The 18643-nt window shown below is 42.3% G+C and overlaps 2 protein-coding genes across 11 annotated transcripts in view; one reads left to right on the forward strand and one right to left on the reverse strand.

The window, feature by feature from the left end:
• Positions 1 to 18643, forward strand: part of PPFIBP1 (PPFIA binding protein 1) — a 95340-nt gene that overhangs the window by 1328 nt on the left and 75369 nt on the right. The window lies entirely within an intron of this gene.
• Positions 398 to 3075, reverse strand: C8H12orf71 (chromosome 8 C12orf71 homolog). 3 transcript variants are annotated; one of them, XM_047740383.1, is made up of 3 exons: positions 3053 to 3075; positions 1399 to 2086; positions 398 to 808 (listed from the first exon to the last, which is right to left on the reverse strand). In XM_047740383.1, the coding sequence occupies exons 2-3, from the start codon at positions 2041 to 2043 to the stop codon at positions 494 to 496; spliced, it is 960 nt and encodes a 319-aa protein (XP_047596339.1). In that variant the 5' UTR covers positions 2044 to 2086; positions 3053 to 3075; the 3' UTR covers positions 398 to 493. The 3 variants fall into 3 exon arrangements, with proteins under 3 accessions (XP_047596339.1, XP_047596338.1, XP_047596337.1); XM_047740382.1 differs by lacking the exon at positions 3053 to 3075 and adding an exon at positions 2547 to 3043; XM_047740381.1 differs by lacking the exon at positions 3053 to 3075 and having other exon boundaries at positions 1399 to 3043.

Below are 18643 nucleotides of genomic sequence, written 5' to 3' on the forward strand. Positions count from 1 at the left end.
ATTCCTCCCGAGTGAGCCACTCATTCTAGCCAATGCAGCACACACTAGAACCAGTCAAGTCTCCTGGGAACATCGGATCTACCGTCTGAACTCCTGAAACGCTGCCAAATGAAATCTGCTTCCTGAGTGACTCAGTATCTCGGCCACTTGTTCGAGCCATAGAAGTTCAACCAAAACCACACTACCATCTTGGGAATCTGTTGGGTTATACTACTGCCTTCTGAAAATGGGCATTTGGGTTAATATTAAGATAAAAATGTATAGAGTAAAATACAGTAAGAAGGGAGGAGGAGGAGAGCAAGAATGCTTTTAAATTAGGAAGGCTAATACTACTTAAAATTCGCAGAGAATGTATTTCAGACTTCCAGACAACATACAGACTTTCAGCCCGAGTCAAGATGGTGGGCTGGAAGAGGAAGACATGACTATATAAGAGTATGTGTTATATTTATTAGAAAACAATTAACTCATGGGGATTGTAGAATGGGGGCTATCAAAAGGTTAAAAAATCTGGCGATAGAGGGTGTCCTAATTCGAGGGAATCTTGAGGTTGGATTCTCTTGCTTCTGTGAGAGAGTCTTTTTTTTCGTGCCAACTTATGAGGGCTCTCAGTGGCCTTCTTGCGGTGTGGTCTCCTGAGAAGTGAGGAGAGGACTTGCTGCCTTAGCCAGCGGAAGACCCACCTGAAGTTCACACAGGAGAGGGCCCGTGTCCTGGAATGAGTGTCCTCCTTCTCCGGCTGACCTGATGAGACTGAGGAGGTCTCTGTAGTGCTTGTCATTTGGCTGGCAGTTGTCTGGCTTATCATCTGCCAAGAAAATGAAGGAGTTAAATATGCAAATCCTGGATAACAATCTGGCTAATATTTACCACTTATAGAATTCAAATCATTCTATCAAAAATAATCCAACTGTAGGGGTGCCTGGGTGGCTCAGTGGGTTAAAGCCTCTGCCTTCTGCTTAGGTCATGATCCCAGGGTCCTGGGATCAAGCCCTGCATCGGGCTCTCTGCTCAGCAGAGAGCTCTCTCAGCTCTCTCTCTCTGCCTCCTCTCTGCCTCCTCGTGATCTCTGTCAAATAAATTAAAAATCTTAAAAAAAAAAATCCAACTGTAAATGCAAAATTTTAATACTTCAACACACATGGGGCGGGTGCAGTATCATAACTTTTCTTAACTTCCCTATCCTCTCTTCTCCTTCAGTGCTCCTCAGTATTTTCCCTTCAGCTCCACCCTGACCCCTTTCCTTGCTTTCTCCCTCACTCTCCTGCCACGTCAGACACTGAGGGAGGCTGACCTTGGTTCAGAGCAGGGAATAATGCTCCATGCATCATTTCAAACTGCCCCCCCCCAGCAACCAGGTCCATCTCCTTTTTGCCTGTGAGGCATCTCTCTGCTCACCTCAGCAAGTTCATGTTCCCGAAGTCTTGGTGGAATCTGTGGAAACTGGATGATGCCTTCATGCTGGCAGGCGTGGGACAAGTGCTGACAAGTATCATGTTCTTGATGACTGACCTGAGCTATATCTAGAGGGGGGCTGCCAAACAACTGGGAATCTTCCTCCTGGGCAGATCCAGGGAATGCAGAGTCATCATCTTCGTCATCTTTCTGATTTTCTAGAAATGTCTCAAGCTTTTGTACAAGACTGTCCAGTTTACTGAGAGTCAGTTGTCTGTTCTCTTCAAGATACTTGTTGATCCACTGATTGCTTCCAGTTGGGTCCCAACTAGCTACGGAGCCTGAATTGTTAGAGCCCACATCAACATCCCAGGCCAGGGTGATGCTGAGTTTGCAGAACTGCTTTGGGTCGTCCCGAATCTGGTCTTGTCTCCTCAGGAGTCTGCCTGTACTCTCTGTCCTCCATGTCCCTTGGATCGGAGGGACAAGGATTGGAAGACCCTTGGGAGACTTGTCTTCCCAGGAGATGGTGTTTTCGTAGGAGAAGGTGTCCTCCGAGGGGAAATAACCCACAGAGAGGCTCAGGTTTGATTGCGAGCTGCAGTCTGTGCTGTCCGATCGGTCGCTGCTGCAGGTTGAGTGTGCCATGGAGTTCAGGGACTCATTCTCAGGTCTCCCTCAACTCAGGAATCTTCAAAAGAAAGAAAAAACTTGGTGGGATTGCAGAGAAGAGGGAAGTCACAGTATTTAAGCAGTAATGTTATTCATTCCTTTTTCTGCTTGTTACTATGCCATTCTGGTAGAAGTTCATCCAATTTTTGTATTCTTTGAGGAAGGACAAAAAAAGCCACCCTCCTCCCCTGAAAAAATGCCTTTCTTTGTGTGACAAGCCTCTCAGCTAATCCTCTCCACCTGCTACTGCTTGTCATCTGTCTTGCTGCAGTTGAAACAACTTGCGTTGCAAAAGGAAAAAATGATCATCGCTCAGAATTTGAAAAATACAGAAAAGTATGCAGATGAAATTAAATACGCTTATGATCCTACTGTCTAGAGATATGGATAACCATCCCTGGAAAGATTTTGGTGGATTTCTTTTTCTTTATATGTACATATGTGTGTACCCGTGTATTTGTACATATACATACACATACCTGCATATGTGTGGGTGTCACATCAGCTGTTGGAGATCACTCTCTTTTATGGCATACCCTGCAGTAAACCTGTATATGGCTATTTAGTCATTTTTAATGACTTTCTGATTGATGACCATTAAGTGGTTGTTACTGTTTTAATAAGTCTTGAGTAAACCCCCTTATCAATAAATCCTTGTGTCTCCCTCTCTCTCTATATATATATCTGTGGGTTTGATGGATCAAAGATCACGGATAAATTGGAGTTGGTATCAAATTGCTTTCCAGAAAGGTTATAGCCATTTAGATGCCCATCCTCCCACCATCTGTTGGCATTTTTTAGTGTAGCTTTTTCTGTGATGCTCCAGTAGGTGTGTGGGGGTGGAAGAAATACACACACACACACACACAGACACACAGACAAACACAGTCACGCCCTGCTCTGGTGGCTGCCCACATGAAAAAGGCACTGCCAGCTCCTGGGCCATAAACTGGGGATGTTAGAAATCCTTCAGATCCTGACTTGCAGTGACTAGAAGTCCAACTGCCAGAGGTCTGTGTTCTGGGACTGTTGGTTACTATGGCAACACAAGGACCCAAGTTGGAGTCAGAAATATGGGAAGAGAAAAAAAGGGATAGAAAGCCACAAGAGCTATCCCCTTGCTCCCCCCTATTCTGTGCTCATCCTGTCTGGGTCTGAAGAGGATCCCTCTTGAGGGCAGAAGAGTAAATGTGATGGCGGTTCCTTCCCTCCTGTCACGTGGGTGTGGAAGATGGCTCATGCCTTAAGGGAGTGTAGAGCCTATTTGGTGAGACAGACATAAATAGTCTGTTATAGGACAGAACGGTAAGTGCAACAACAGGACTTAAAAAATAATGTGGGAGAACAAAAGGAGGTTCCTCAGGCAGCCAGGGTGAGATTGGGGTGGGGATATCAGGAAAGGCCTCCTGGAGGAGATTACGTCTGATCTGAGTATTTATGAGGAAGTAGAAGTTTGTGAAGTAAAAAGGCTCAGGAGGAAGCATCTGGGTGGTTCATTTGGTTAAGCATCTGACTATCTTGATTTTTGGCTCAGGTTGTGAGATCAAGCCCTGTGTAGGGCTCTGCGCTGAGTGTGGAGCCTGCTTAAGATTCTCTCTCCCACTCCCCTCTCCCCCTGCTTGTGCTCTTTCTCTCTCTCTCTTAAAAAGGTGATAGAAGGGTTGGGGGAGAGGGCCTTTCCAACAGAGGGGACAGCTTGAGCAAGGACACCCAGGTGAAAAACAGCTGATTGTGTGGGGAGATCAAGCTTGATGAGGTAAACTGAGATCAGGGAGATCACGAAAGGGTTTCCACTCCTGTTAGGGAGCTTGGACTTTTATCTTGTAAGACGGTACTCAGGATAGTGGTATTCATTTATAAGGCAGTCTTCCAGGCAATTCAAAATATATTTAAATACTTGGCACGATTAAAACAAAACTTACAATGGGCTTGGCAGCATGGATGTTACTGGTGGACATCTATGAGAATGGAATCAGTAGGTTTGCGTGGGGTTGAGAAATGAATGAGAGGAAAGGAAGTGAGAACAGTGAATACAGACTATACTTTAGAAATATCTGAATAAGAAAGTAAGAGGAGGAAGCTGAGTTAAGGTTAGTTTCTGCACCCAATCCCCAAATAAAAAAGGGTCAAGGAATCAGTATGGAGGGAGAGTTTCAAAATATAAGAGATTGGCTGCTGCTTTTGAAGAGTGTAAGGGTGGGACTCATGGCATGGTTAGAGGGACAGGCTTGTTATACCCTGATACTGGAAGGAAGAAAGTGAAGATGGATATAGAGAAATTTGTAAGAATGCAGTGCTGAGGACCTCCCTTTTCTTCTTCGAGTTTCCCAGCTAGGCTTTTGTCTTATTGCAAGGTTAAGCTTGCATTTTACACCAATTCTGTTAACTGAATCTTTGTCCAGTTCTGTTGAATGGCTCCAGTAACATAAGGTGTCTTGGTTCTTCTAGAACCAAGCCCTCCCACTTCCCAGACTGCTCTTCCCTTAACCACTGTTGTGAACCCTTCCCTTTCTAATGGCATCATGAAATTATTTGGGAACTGGTCAGATCATAGCCCCACAGTGATCCAATCTGGTCACTCTGCCTTCACTGCTGTACTGTTCTCAGTGGGTAAACCATAGGTGAAGGTAGTAAATCTTTCATTGTTTCAAAATTCTTGTTTCCAAATGTGCAATTCTGAGGATAAATGTGGGTCATGTAGGATCAAGGGCTCTCAGCTGCATAGACTAAACCAAAAAAACTTTTCTATAACAAAATTATCCTGACAAACTAGCAACCTCCAGTGAGGCTGTACAATTCTGCTTTTTGGTCAGTTCAGTGATTTCCAGGAAGGGACTAGGGCACCTACTCAGTTTCTTAGAGATAAAGCCCATGTGTAGTTTGAACAAGTATATTCTTAAAATAACATTGTTTAGATTTGCTTTTGGTCCATTTTGTGAAAATGTCAAGTTTTAAATAGCATTAAGAGAAACCATAAGGTTTTTATATTTATCAAAAAAGAGGCATGAATTTAAACACACACACACACACACTAGAAAAAAGCCAAAAAATACAAGTCTGACTTAAAAGAACCTCAACTCATTGGAATCTATCAATTACTTAAGATCCTTTCTAAATATTTTTCTTCTTTATTTCCATTTAACAAAATTACATTTTTTAAAAAATTTTTATTTATTTATTAGAGAGTGAGAGAGAGCTTGTGTGCACGCTTAAGAGCAGGGGAAGGGTCAGAGGGAGAAGCAGACTCCCCGCAGAACAGGGAACCTGACACAGGGGCTCTGGGGGCTCAATACCAGGACCCCGAGATCACCATCTGGGTCTAAGGCAGTCGCTCAACCCACTGAGCCACCCAAGTGCCCCTAATGAGATTACATTTAAAGCCTGCTGTGCTTCAGGTTTTTTACTATGGCGCAGGTTTAAATTTTAGGTTCTGCTAAATAAGACTTTTTAGGCAACTCTGTTTCAGGCGATGGAGTTGGGGAAAAAAACCATATCTTCTACCCAACAGCTGGCAAGTGATCACAACTCTCATGAGTGACTGGGGACCTAGATTAATCCCACTGGGGCATGGAATCAGGACCTACAGTCTCCCTAGCATTTATTGAGCATTTACTACATGCCAGGTCCTGTGTGTGTGGCATAGGCACACAGGCATTTTCTGTGCGCATGTCTAATCTTCACAGCAAACCAATCGGCTGAGTATCGTTATTTGTTCGTTTTATAGTTGAAGGAACAAAGGCATGAGCAGTTATATAACTTGCTGACATTCCAAGATCATAAACCCTAGAACTTGGAATTCAACATAGGATGTCTGGGTCTAAAGCCCCTACTCCTACCCTCTCCATGCTCTTGTCTCTCAGGGGCTGACTGCCTCCCTTCTCCCTAGAAGATCCCTAGGAGAGTTGACCCAGCCCAAAAGCAAACCCATGTTCCACTGTTTCTTTGAAAGAAGCCACTTTGAGTGGAGCTGTGTGTTCTAAGAGACAGCAGAAGGTGTGTGGTACATGGGAATGGCCCAGAACAATGGTGTCCTCATTTGGGGTGGACAAAAGACTTAAAATGGGTGTCTACCTTCCTCTTTGGCATAATGAGACCTAAATCACTCTGCTCTGGCTTTTTATAAAAATCCCTGTGACTGCCTTCCAGAGCACTGGGAACCTAGAAAAGCATTTGTGAGTAGCTTTCTTTCCTTGAAGGTGAGGGAAAAGCTGTGGTACCGTTACCCATGGAAATGGAATGCTTTGAACTAAATATAAACATGTAAGTTGGAAAAAAATTATTTCCGAGCCTAAACCACCACCATTTAGAGTGGTCCTGAAGATAAAAAGTTACAAATGGGGGAAGCCTCAGAAAAGACTTGAAAGTTTATTTATTTATATACTGTTCTCTCTCTCCATATTTTTATATATATACAAGTGCAGTTGACACTTGAACGACACAGGGGTTAATGTATTGAGTGCCCCCGCCACAGTTGCAAATCTGAGCATAACTTATGACTCCTCAAAACTTAAATACTAATTGCCTTAGGAGCTATTACATTGTATTGGGAGAAGAAATCCATGTATAAGTTCAAAGCCATGTTGTTCAAGGGTCAGCTATGTGTGCATAAACATATATATTTCATTTGAACATACAACTCCAATAGTGAAGTCTTTGAAACTCACGTTCTCTCTTGTCCCAGAAAAATAGGGCATTGTTTGATATATATAGATTTCATTCCACTATCTTATTTCTAAAGAAGCAATGACCTAGAACCTCTCTAGGATGCCATACTGAGCAGTGTAGTTCATTCAAAAAGATGACTCAGCTTTCACCTGGAATAAGAGATAAGAAATAAGGGATTTTTGGTTCTTATTAGCTTGTGTTAATGTTGATCAAGCTTCTCTTTAGTCACAGTTAATCTGAATATAAGCTGGCTCATCATCACCTTTTCTCTTGAAGTAAAATCATAATAAAACCTCTGAGATTTTTTGAATTTTTTAATTTTTAAAAAAGATTTTATTTATTTGAGAGCCAAAGGGAGGTGGGGGAGAGTGAGAGCAGACTCCTCACTGAGCAGGGAATCCCAATACAGGGCTAGATCCCAGGACCGTGGGATCACGAACTGAGCCGAAGGCAGATGCTTAAGTGACTGAGCCACCCAGGCGCTCCGAAAATTTTTTTAAATGATAGTATGTCATGAATCTACAATGTTTTGGGCCTGAAGCTAGTGATAATGATAACTTTAAAAATTGGAACACTTCCTAAAATCCACTTGGCTTAATGGGATTTGGAACCTAAATATGCAGGAAGTTTTAATTTGGAAGTTAAGCTACTGTTAGGGTTAATTTTGTATATTGTCTTCACTGAACCACAGGGTACCCAGATATTTGGTTAATTATTTTTCTGGGCCTGTTTGTGGAGGTGTTTCTAAATGAGATTAACATCTGAATGGGTAGACTGGGGAAGGCAAATAGCTTTCCCCAGGGTGGGTAGTCTTCACCCTACTCTTTTAAAGTCCTGACTAGAACAAAAAACTGAGTGAGGAAGAATTTGTTGTAACTGTCTTTGAGTGATGACATTGGTCTTCCCTTGCCTTTGGACTCAGACTGGAATTGATTCTTTCAGTTCCCCTGGTGTTCTCAGGCCTCTGGCCTTGGACTGAAACTATACCACTGGCTCCCCAGCTTTCAGGTGGTAGATCTTGGGCTTTTCAGTCTCCATAAATGGATAAGCCAATTCTTGATAATAAACCTGTGTGTGTATGTGTGTGTGTGTGTGTGTGTGTGTGTGTACACATACATATATACATATATTTACTATTGGTTCTGTCTCTCTGGAGAACCCAGTCTAACATCGCTGCTTATTTTTTTATCTTTTGAATTTATGAACTATTTTAACAATACAAAAATTATCACAAACACTGTCATATGATGAACTAGGTACTCAGCATCATTTCTGTGGTAGTCTTGCCCATAGACATAATCACAGCCCGAGAATGAGACAGTGTCAGACAAACCCCTGTTGTGAACCATTCAATGAAATAACTGACAAGTGTCAAGGTCATAAAAGACAAGGAAAGGCTGCAAAACTGTCAAAGACTACAGAACACCAAGGAGAAATAACAATTATAAATGTACTGAGGGGGGCATCTGGGTGGTACAGTTGGTTAAGGGTCTGACTCCTGGTTTCAGCTCAGGTCCTGATCTCAAGTTGTGAGGTCCAGCCACCTGGAGACCTGTGGGCTCTGTACTCAGTGGGGAGTCTGCTTGAGATTCTCTCTCTCCCTCTGCCCCTCTCCACTCCAAAGTAAATACATTTTTTTTTTAAAAGTACTGAGGGATTCTGGGTAGCATCCAAGAATAGGTAAAGAACAGTAATGGAAAAAAAAAAAGAACAGTAATGGAAAAAGTAGAGTGATTTCAACATGTTCTTTATTTTAGTTAATAGTTTTACAATAGTATTATATTGAAGTTCATTTCCTGATCTCAAGATGTTGATATTAGAGGGAGTGGGTGGAGGAATGTGTGGATACTGTGTTTGCAACTTCTCTCTAAGTGTAAAATATGGTCAAAAATAAACATTTTTAAGAGAATACATAAAAATATAGTAAATAATGTAAGAAACACCTATATACTTAAAACTCATTTTGGTCAAGTCTTAACATTTTGCCATGTTTAACTTTTTAATTTATTTTATAATTTTATTTATTTGAGAGAGAGAGAGAGTACAAGCTGGGGGAGAGACAGAGAGAGAGGGAGAAGCAGGCTCCCCGCTGAGCAGGGAGCCCGACATGGGGCTCAATCCCAGGACTCTGGTATCATGACCTGAGCCGAAGGCAGATGTTTAATGGACTGAGCCACCCAGGCACCCCTAATTTTTTAAAAAGAAACAAAACGTAAAACCCTTTGTATTCCTCCCTTTTCCCTCCTATCCCACTTCTCCCATGGTCACTTGCTTGAATTTGATGTTTATTTACCTTAGACATCTTTTACTATCATCTTTACATGTTAATATGTTGCTTAATTTTTGGAGACAGAAACCAATGTAAATATGAATTTAACTTCAATACTACTGAACTGTACACTAAAACATGGTTAAGATGGTAAATTTTATGATGTGTGTATTTTAACACAGACACACACACACACATGATAAGGGGGGGACCCAGAGTAAGTAGACTATAAGAGATGTTCTTTAGAAAATGGTAAGTCCCCTTATTCCTATAGCTTGTTTTGTTTTATAAGAATTATTGTGGCATAATCAAATCAAATTCTTGGCTGAAATATTTAGTGTCAATTTTTGGGGGCGTGGGGAGAGGACACTGTACAGTTTCCTACGCTCTAGTTATAGGTTTATTCCCAAACAAACCTTATCGAAGCTCATGGACCTCATTAAAGGAGAATGGTGTTTTGGTGTAAAGCAAAGTTAAATGTTATGAAGCCTTTACCAATGCTACATACTCTGCTAGGGGCTTTCACAGGCTTGTTCATCTGCCCGAGTTGTGTATTTTTATCCCAATCTTAACTTCTGGTGCAGTTGAGATTACCCAGATCTGCCTTCAGAGTCCAGAGGCCCTCTGGAGGTGGGCTGCTGAGAACTAGCCTCAGCCGGTCATACACCGTGGGCTGATACAGCTAGTGGACAATCGCAGTAGATGAGAGCTGTAGGTCTCCCATGTGCAAGTATTTAATAGCAAGCAGGCACAAAATCTGCACCCAGCCTTCTTTCGTAAGCTCCATAACTATGCTGTCCGACAGAGTAGCTACCAGGCACAGGAGGCCATTCAAATTCAAATTAAATTAATAATTTGGTTCTTCAGTCACACCAGCCAAATTTCCAGTGCTCTGTGACTGCCTGTACCTAGTGGCTAGCTTATCACAGGGCAGACAAACATTTCCCGCATTGCAGCAGAGTTCTGTTGGACAGAGCTACCCTAAAAGGTCTTTTAACGCTGTGTCCTTTTGTGTATTTGAGTAGCACTCCAAACAAAACGTTTCCTTAAAGGCAGGTGGGACAATAGTCTAGAATCAGGATTTGGCTTTTCTGTCAGGATCAGGTGAGAATATTTCTTCCAGAGCATCTAGAAAGACGACTGGTGCTAGTCTTCGGCAAGGGCACCATTTTGAAAGGTTTGGACAGCTGGGTTGGATAGGTTCTTATTCCCACTTCAGCATAAACAGAATATATCTGTACGATACAGGCCATGGTGAACACCATTTCATTGATGAAAACTCGTTTGTGGCCGCCGTTATACTAAGCAGCAACCGTCTTGTGTTCAGTAGATAATTGACTCGATTTTCTGTTTACACGAGTTTTTTTTTTTTCTTTCTTTTCTTTACTTTTTTTTTTTTTTTTTCTTAAAGAAAGGTAGATAGGTGGAGATGTTGGGGAAGGAACAGAAGGAGAGAGATTCCTAAACAAGCTCCACACCCAGTGCAGAGCCCAACACGGGGCTCGATCTCAAGACTCTGAGATTATAACCTGAGCCAAAATCAAGAGTTGGATGCTTAACCGACTGAGCCACCCAGGCACCCCTACATGAGCTTTTGATTAGTCATTCAAATGCTAACTGCCCCAGAGTATAGGTTAAAAATAATAATCCCTTTGTGTCACAAGTGCCTAGGTTGAAGTATTTTGAAAAATAGCAGGCACAGTAACAGTCTGTGTTTCTTCTGTCATTCAGTCCTTCCAACAGCCCTTCTTAAACACATTGCTGATATTAACCTCGTTTGGGGCTGGCTTTAATTTCCCAGGGGCCTGTGGCCAGACTTTTGCATGATGGAGATAGTTGCTTCTTTATTTAAGTGAGAACTAAATGAGAATTATTTATGCAGTTACCAGACAGGCATATAGCCTGTCTTGTTTTATCTCCTAATGTCAGGAGATATTATAAAATATACTTATTTTAGGCCAAGACTGGTAGTGCCTCACACAACACCAAATGTGGGGAATCCACAGTCTTCTCCTAGCTCTCTGTTAAAATACTCCCTCTACTCTTCCGGTTTTTATCAATTTAACAACTAGGTGCCTACCAATTGAGTGCCTGTCAAATTCCAGGTCACTTCTAGCAACAGCAAATCCATTTTTAACTTGGCTCTGCATCATCTACAAAATAGAGATAATAATGCTTTTCTTGTAGAGTTTTGGTAATGATTAGAGATTATATATGTGGAATGCATGCTAAATGGTTTATTTTTATTTCACAGTTAAGGAAATTGAAACTACTTCCTGTTTCATTGGCACTGCTTCTCTGGAGAAAATGTTTTTATTTTAAAATTTCAAACATAGGGCGCACCTGGGTGGCTCAGTGGGTTAAGCCTATACCTTTTCGGCTCGGGTCATGGTCTCGGAGTCCTAGGATGGAACCCAACATCAGCAGGGAGCCTGCTTCTCCCCCGCCCCCCCCCCCCCCCCCCCCCCCCCGCCTGCCTCTCTACCTACTTATAATCTCTCTGTCAAATAAAAATCTTAAAAATTTTTTTTTTTCAAATGTAGGGGTTCCTGGGTGACGCAGTTGATTAAGCGTCCAAATCTTGGTTTTGGCTCAGGTCATAATCTTAGGATTGTGGAGACTGGGCCCCAAGTCTGGTGCCACTCGCTCAGTGAGGAGTGTGCTTGTCCCTCTCCCTCCCCTTCTGTGCCTACCCTCACTGCTCATGTGTGCTCTCTCTCTAAAATAAAATCTTTAGAAAGAAATTTAAGCATAGACTTATTTCCAGCTCTGATTGTGTATCAGAATCATGTGTGCACTTAATAATTATACTGGTGTTTGTATGATTATCTGACCATCTCCTTCCCCTGGGCTGGAGTTGCCACAAGAGAAAGGTGGATCCTTGTGGTTGTCAAGCAGTGTCTCTGTCCACCAGCTTGGTGCCTGGTCTATGAGCCTCTCCAGGATTCTGACGGTCCTAAGGGACCACCACAGTTCTCATCCTTTCTCAGTGTTTCACGTGGGCACTGCACTGGAGACTTTCCATTTCTAGTCCATTTTCCAGTCAGGGTGGAAATGCCTGGAAGGGATCCTTTTGTGGCTAAGCAGAGACCTGGCAAAATGAATCCCATCCAATCTGGACCTTTAGTTTTTGCTTTGCCATTAATCTGAATTGGCAGATGGTTCTCTTGGTGGAGAGAGTTTTTCACAAGAAATCTATGGGGTGGAGGATGGGGAGAATGTAGACTCTGCAGGTGCTTTTAGTTATCTCAGAGGAAACAAGAAACTTCAGAGCCTAGTTGGCATTTTACTACGGTTCCCTAAAAGACTCGTAATAAAATGCTCAAAATGCAAAGATTTTGTTCTGGTTCTCTGGGGTGTTGCAAAGGGAGGGGGCGGGGGACGGTCCAAATGAGGTATAGAAATCTAGGGAGATGTGCTCAAGGTTGATAATCCAGAAGGACCCCGAGAGTTCAGAGGTAGACTAGCATGCAGCTCCCAAACTTACCCGATGGGAGAAAATATGCATAGGAGGTGGCCTACACTGTTTTCCTTAAATTCTGGGAAATCAGAAAGATGGTATGTCGTAACTGGAGGATGAATAAAGAGTAAATGTGGATAGAAGCAGAAGATGCGTATACCTATTGTAAACAACGATTAACTTCATTTTAATTAGAAGGGACTTAGAAGAAAAGCAGAATGTGAATAGGTGAGCCTAGCTAGGGTGACGGCTGGGGAGATATGTAACTTGGATGTCTTGCTGCCTCTGGCCATTATCGTCAGTCATCACAGAGCTCCCACTGTAGGCATTGCCCGTGGGCCAGAGCTTCCTGTCCTCCTCCCCCTCTTACCTGTAAATGCTTTTACTTGTCTGTCCAACCTTTTCTTAGCACAGATAAAACTTTCTCTCCACTTCCCTAAAGCTAAATAAAATTAAACTACAGTAGGTTCCCCACCTCTGGCTCAGATATCCCTTGGCATCTTTGAGTAGAGCTGTTGTGTGTTTGCACAGTGGTCTCCATTCAATTATGAACCACTTGCGCGTTCCTCCTTTGGAAGGCAGTTTGTTTCCCACAATGGTGGTGGTCCTTTCAGCATTGGAACTGGTTAATGAAAATGACATTGGTTAATGAAAACTATAAGAAATGATCAGGCCAGGCATTTCCAGATCTTTTTTTTTTTTTTAAGATTTTATTTATTTATTTGACAGACAGAGATCACAAGTAGGCAGAGAGGCAGGCAGAGAGAGAGAGAGAGGAAGGGAAACAGGCTCCCTGCTGAGCAGAGAGCCCGACGTGGGGCTCCATCCCAGGGCCCTGGGACCATGACCTGAGCTGAAGGCAGAGGCCTTAACCCACTGAGCCACCCAGGCGCCTCTCCAGATCTTTTAAAGTTAAAAAAGGACTATTTTTAGAATAATACAAGATGATTATGGAAAATTAGAAGATAGAAGACAAAAAGAGGATATATTTTTTTAGAGACAACCAAAAGAAAAACTTCAGGGTTATAAATCAGATCAGTGGTTGCCAGGAGCTGGGAGTGGAGAAATGATATCTATTGCAAAGGGAGGAGAGGGTGCTCTTTGTGGGCTGGAAATTATCTCTGAAGCATGGTCTAATAAAAATGTACCTTGAGCCACAAATGCAAGTCAGTAACTTTTAATTTTCTATAGTAACTTAATTTTCTAAGAGGCACAGCAAAAAAGGAAAAAGAAACAGGTAAAATTAATTTTATTGTGTTAATATTTAACCCACTATATGTAAAGTATAATTTCACTATAAATTAATGAGATCTTTTGCTTTTTTTTTTTTTAACCAAGTCTTTGAAGTCTGGTGTGTATTTTATACCTACAGTACCTCTAATTTGGGGGGGAGCCACTCTTCAAGGGCTCAGTAGCTGCATGTGGCAACTTGGATGGGCAACACAGTTCACTGTTTTGGTGGTGGTCACACAACTGTGTACATTCATCAAAAATCATCCAATTGTATGCCTAAAAAGGGTGACTTTTCTGCATATAAGTTGTACCTCGATTAAAAAAACAGACATTTTCCTGCTAGGCAGAATGAACCATGCAAGTTCTTTTCATGAGCATCTATTAAAATTACTCTCTTAAAATGAATCTCAGAAATAGAATTTGGCAACTTTTAAAAAATAAAAGTGAAGAGCATACATCAGAACCACCCAAGGCAAGTACTTCTCATAGATTTCAGATGTGTATGTGTGTATGTGCCAGTTCTTCCATGACAAAGTTTAGAAGAGTGAAAATTTAATTAGACAGTGCTGCAGTTTTTAAAAACAGATTTGCATGTGTTTGACAAGATCAACATGAGCACAGATTGTTTTGAGAAAGACCCTGGATGCTAATTCTAGGAAAGAGCTTGTTGTTTTCCCTTCTGTTTCATAGCTACTTCTCTTGCAGTGGTATTAAAAACTGCTTGTCTCCGGACACAGTTCTGCTCCTCTTATATAACATGCTTTGTAGTAACTATTTTGATTCTGGATCTGTCTGCAGGCGTTTTTAGGGTGTGTGTGGGGGTTGGGGTGGAGCTCATGTACCCGCTTGAGAGGAGGACGTTGTGGGGCAGTGGGTTGGGCGGGGGGGAGCAAGTTTTATGTTCATAACTATAGCCAGGAAATATTTTTGGCCGTGCGACAATGTGTCAGTAGTTATAAATAATTTCATTTGCTATTTGGCAGCTATATTGGTGTTTTCTTTTTGCACCTAAAATTCCCTATTTCAATTTTGTCGAAGCTAATGTAAACATTCACAATTTAGAGTTGAGTAAGTCCAAGAGAAATACGTGAAAAGGGTATCTTCTAAATGACTGTGTAAAGCTCCGATATCTGATCTGAAAAAGATAAAAGATAAAATTCATTAGGTCTGAAAAGCAAATTCTGTACCTGTAGGCTGGGGAAGACACACTGATAGCATACAGAGAGCACCAAGTGTGATGTTGCTTTAAAACTCAAAATCTGCAGAATGCATTTAGGACGTGGACCATGGGTCAGGAACCAAATAAGCTCTTCTCATTTTGTTTCAGTTTAGTTCAGTGTCCTGTGCTCAGGAAGCTGTTCATTTAAGTCTGTAGTTCTCAAGATAGCGGTTCCTCTACAGCAGGACTGAGCAAACTTCGGTGTGTGTTGAAAATGTGTAGCATAGTATATCCTGAAACACTACATTGGAAACTAATGAGGTACTCCACGGTGATTAGCATAACATAATTAAAAAAAAAAAAAAAGAAAAGAAAATGCCTAGCCCTTGCCCAGAAATTTCTAGTTTAAGAGACTAGAAACAGAGCTCAGTGTCTGTACTCTTGCATTGTCCTTCCAGTAGACTCCACCTCGAGACACACTGATTTAGACCAGCTGCTAGACTTTCAGTAGGTTTTCTCTGTATATTAGAGACTGGCGACCCCAAATAAAAGGCAGGTCCCTGTTGGGGACGTGCTGTAGCTCCCAGCACAAGGCAGTGTTCTGGGGGTGCAGCCAGTATGGAATGAGGGAACTCGGAGCAGGAGGGCGGGGCCACCATCAGTTGACTCAATGACATTGGCAGGATTCAGATTGGAGGAGATGAAGCTGGGTGTCCAGACACCTTGAAGGAGATAGCATGGCAGTCAAATGAGGAATGTCGTCACCTGGGGAAGGAGCTTTACCTAGACAGAGACTGCAGTTTTGGAGTTGGGAGGAAATTTTAACAGGAAAAAATGGATTATGGGCATTAGGAAGCAGTCGTGAAGGAAATGTGATTGATAGTTGTCCATGGTTCCTAAACTTGGGTGTGCATTAGAATCACCCAGAGGACTTGTTAAAGCTCTGAGTGCTGGGTTCCACCTTCACAATTTCTGAATCAGTAGGTCTGGGGTAGGGCCCGATAGTTTTAATTTCTCACAGCTTTCCAAGTTCTGCTCATGCTGCTTCCTCTGGGGAACCATGCCCTGAAACTCACTGCTCTTAATGAATTTGGTAACTTAATCTATCAACAACTCATTGGTGAGAATTGGAACACATTATGGGGGCAAGATGGAGGACAGGTTGGTGGTCACAGAGTTTTGTTGACCTAGAACTTCTACCAGGTAGGCTATCTTTTCTTCTGTTTCTTTTGAGATTTATTTACTCTCAGAGCAGCTGGTCCAACCAGAAATACTCTAGACATAGGGCCAAGTATGCAGTCATGGGGAATAATTTGAGAAGTATAGTCATATTCTGAGTATGGCCAGAGTGCTTCTAAACTCTGATTAAAATTGTGTTTCTCAGATTTTATTAAAAAAAAAAAAAAAAGGAAGTATGATATATCATACTTTAGTACCAGTGTTTACTAGAAGACATAGTAGCCCTCTGTCTTATGGAAGTCTCGACTCTTAAGACTGAACTCATAAGCTTGATCCCTCAGACTTGCTTCTCCTCCAGTGCTCTTTGCTAACAGCTTCATCGTCTGCCCAGTTTTTCATGGCCCAGGCTGGAAATCATCCTGGACATCATTCCTTCTCTCTCTCTCATTTTCAGCCCTGCATCCAGTCATTCACAAAGTCCTGGTGATTCCATCTCCCAGTGTGTACACCCCATTGGGATCACTTTGTCTGTCAACCAACTCTCACCTGTACCTTGCACATTCTCTCTCGCTCCCTTCTGATTCATTGTCTACATGGGAGCCAGAGAGAACTTTGTAGAAACACAGATCACATCAGGTCACCCCTATGGCTGAGACCCTTCAATGACCTTTCTCTGTATTTAGGATAATCTTTAAATTGTCAGAATGGCCATCGTCAACATCTCTAGCCTCATTTTGAGTCACACCCTCCTTGTTCTGTAAACTCCAGTCCTACTGACTATTTCACATTCTGAACTAAACATGTTTAAAATCATTGCCCTTTGCTGAGGTGACTGTGGACCTATATCCCTAGGGTAACCACAGAGAAGAATGTGAATATGGCCCTAGTCTTGAGAGAGCTTTTGTGCAATTAGAAAATGGTGGCCCCGCAGGCAGATACAGCCTCTGGGCTCGAACAGACCAGATTTCAGCCTCCACTTACTAGGGCACGGCACCCTGTGCAGATCACAACCTGCACAGTCAGAACAGTGACCCTGACTCAAGATGTCAGTTGGTTTGCCTCCAAATTAAAATAGGTCTGTATGTCCTATTTAGGAGCCGAGTCCTGGACATCATCTGGAAATCCCTAAAAGCATTATGATATAGTAATGATTGCAAACATGAGGACGCTTTTACCAGGAAAGCTATAGAAATTATTCTTTGCATGATTAGGATAACTTATCCTAGTATGTATGCGTCTTCCCAAGCTGGTGTGGCTCTCTCTGTGCTTGTTCATAGCTGTGTCTCATCGTTGAAGATCAGGAGTGATTTACAATCTAGAATGTCTCTGTCTGCTAGCCGGAGAAGCACAGCATTCTTCCATATGGCATGTTTGCTCTTGTGAAAATGACTTGAAGTATTTGAGACCTGGCAGGAGAAGAAATGGGAGGGGACCTCGTTCTTGCTAGGCGTGAGTCACCTCATAAACATTTAAACTGAACATTTTATTAAGCAGTTCATCGTTGGCACAGAACGACTCATCAAACCTAGATCACTTTGATGTACATGTTAGATATCCACATGTCGTCTGCCAGGATCCTAGCATAAATCTCTCTTTGAGCAAACACGGAATAAATATCATTATGATAATTTTGCCTTTGATTTGAGGGCAGTTTGTTTCTTTTCTTCAAATTTGGTGTTGAATTTTTTTTTTCTTATCTTGTCGTTTTTCAGAATTATGGAAGTACCTAAGTATTATCGGGGCGGGGGAAGGCTGTAAAGGAAAGCATGAAAGACAACCACATATATTCAGTACCTTGTCATTTTCGAACATTGATGGGCTCTCGGTAGGAATAAAATTTGAATCTGGGAGCAAATAATTGCTCTGTAAATATTTGTTATGGTATTGAAATTGCAAATATGCTGTATCTAATCGAATTAGCTTATCACGTTCATTACTGGGTCATAAAGGCAGTTGATGACTGTTGTCAATTAAAAGACTAGAACATGGCCAGCCCATTGTTGCTCAGAAGACTCGTTCTTCAAGGTAGAGCTGCAGCTGGATTTTCCAGGCTGGTCGTGCTCTAAACTCCACCTCAGAGGGTGCCCTGTGCCTTTGTGATCGTGGGTCATCTCATCCCCGGCAGTTGGCCAACCTGCTGCTCCTACCACCCAGCTCCTCTTGTTAGGCCTCAGCCCCCCATAATCGTTTGCTAGGGCTGCCAAACACGGTACGATAAACGAGGTGGCTTGAACAACAGAAATCTATTCTCTCACAGTTCTGGAGGCTGAAAATCCAAAATCAAAGCGTTGGCAAACTTGGAGCCTCCTGAGGGCTGTGAGGGAAGGCGCTGTTCCAAGCTTCTCTCCTTGGCTGGTAGACAGCCGTCTTCTTATGTTTTCATATCATCTTCTGTCCCTGCATGTCTCTGTGTTCAAATATCCCCTTTTTTTTAATTGGGATACTAGACCTCTTGGAATAGGACCCGATCTAATGATCCCATTTTAACTTGATTATTTCTGTAAAGACCTTATCTCTGAATGAGGTTGCGTCCTGTGGTCCTGGGGGTTAGGGCTTCAACATAGGAGTTTTGGGCGAGACACATTTCAACCCATCACACCACCTATAGTTA

The sequence above is a fragment of the Lutra lutra genome, chromosome 8, assembly GCF_902655055.1.
Source record: "Lutra lutra chromosome 8, mLutLut1.2, whole genome shotgun sequence".
Taxonomy (NCBI): domain Eukaryota; kingdom Metazoa; phylum Chordata; class Mammalia; order Carnivora; family Mustelidae; genus Lutra; species Lutra lutra.

Bases quoted from the DNA above. Each gene is read 5' to 3' on its own strand.
- C8H12orf71 (XM_047740383.1), bottom strand. From the start codon at position 2,043: ATGGCACACTCAACCTGCAGCAGCGACCGATCGGACAGCACAGACTGC. The intron at 809-1,398 runs GTGAGCAGAGAG...TTTTCTTGGCAG, and splicing joins GGGAACATGAACTTGCTGAG to ATGATAAGCCAGACAACTGC.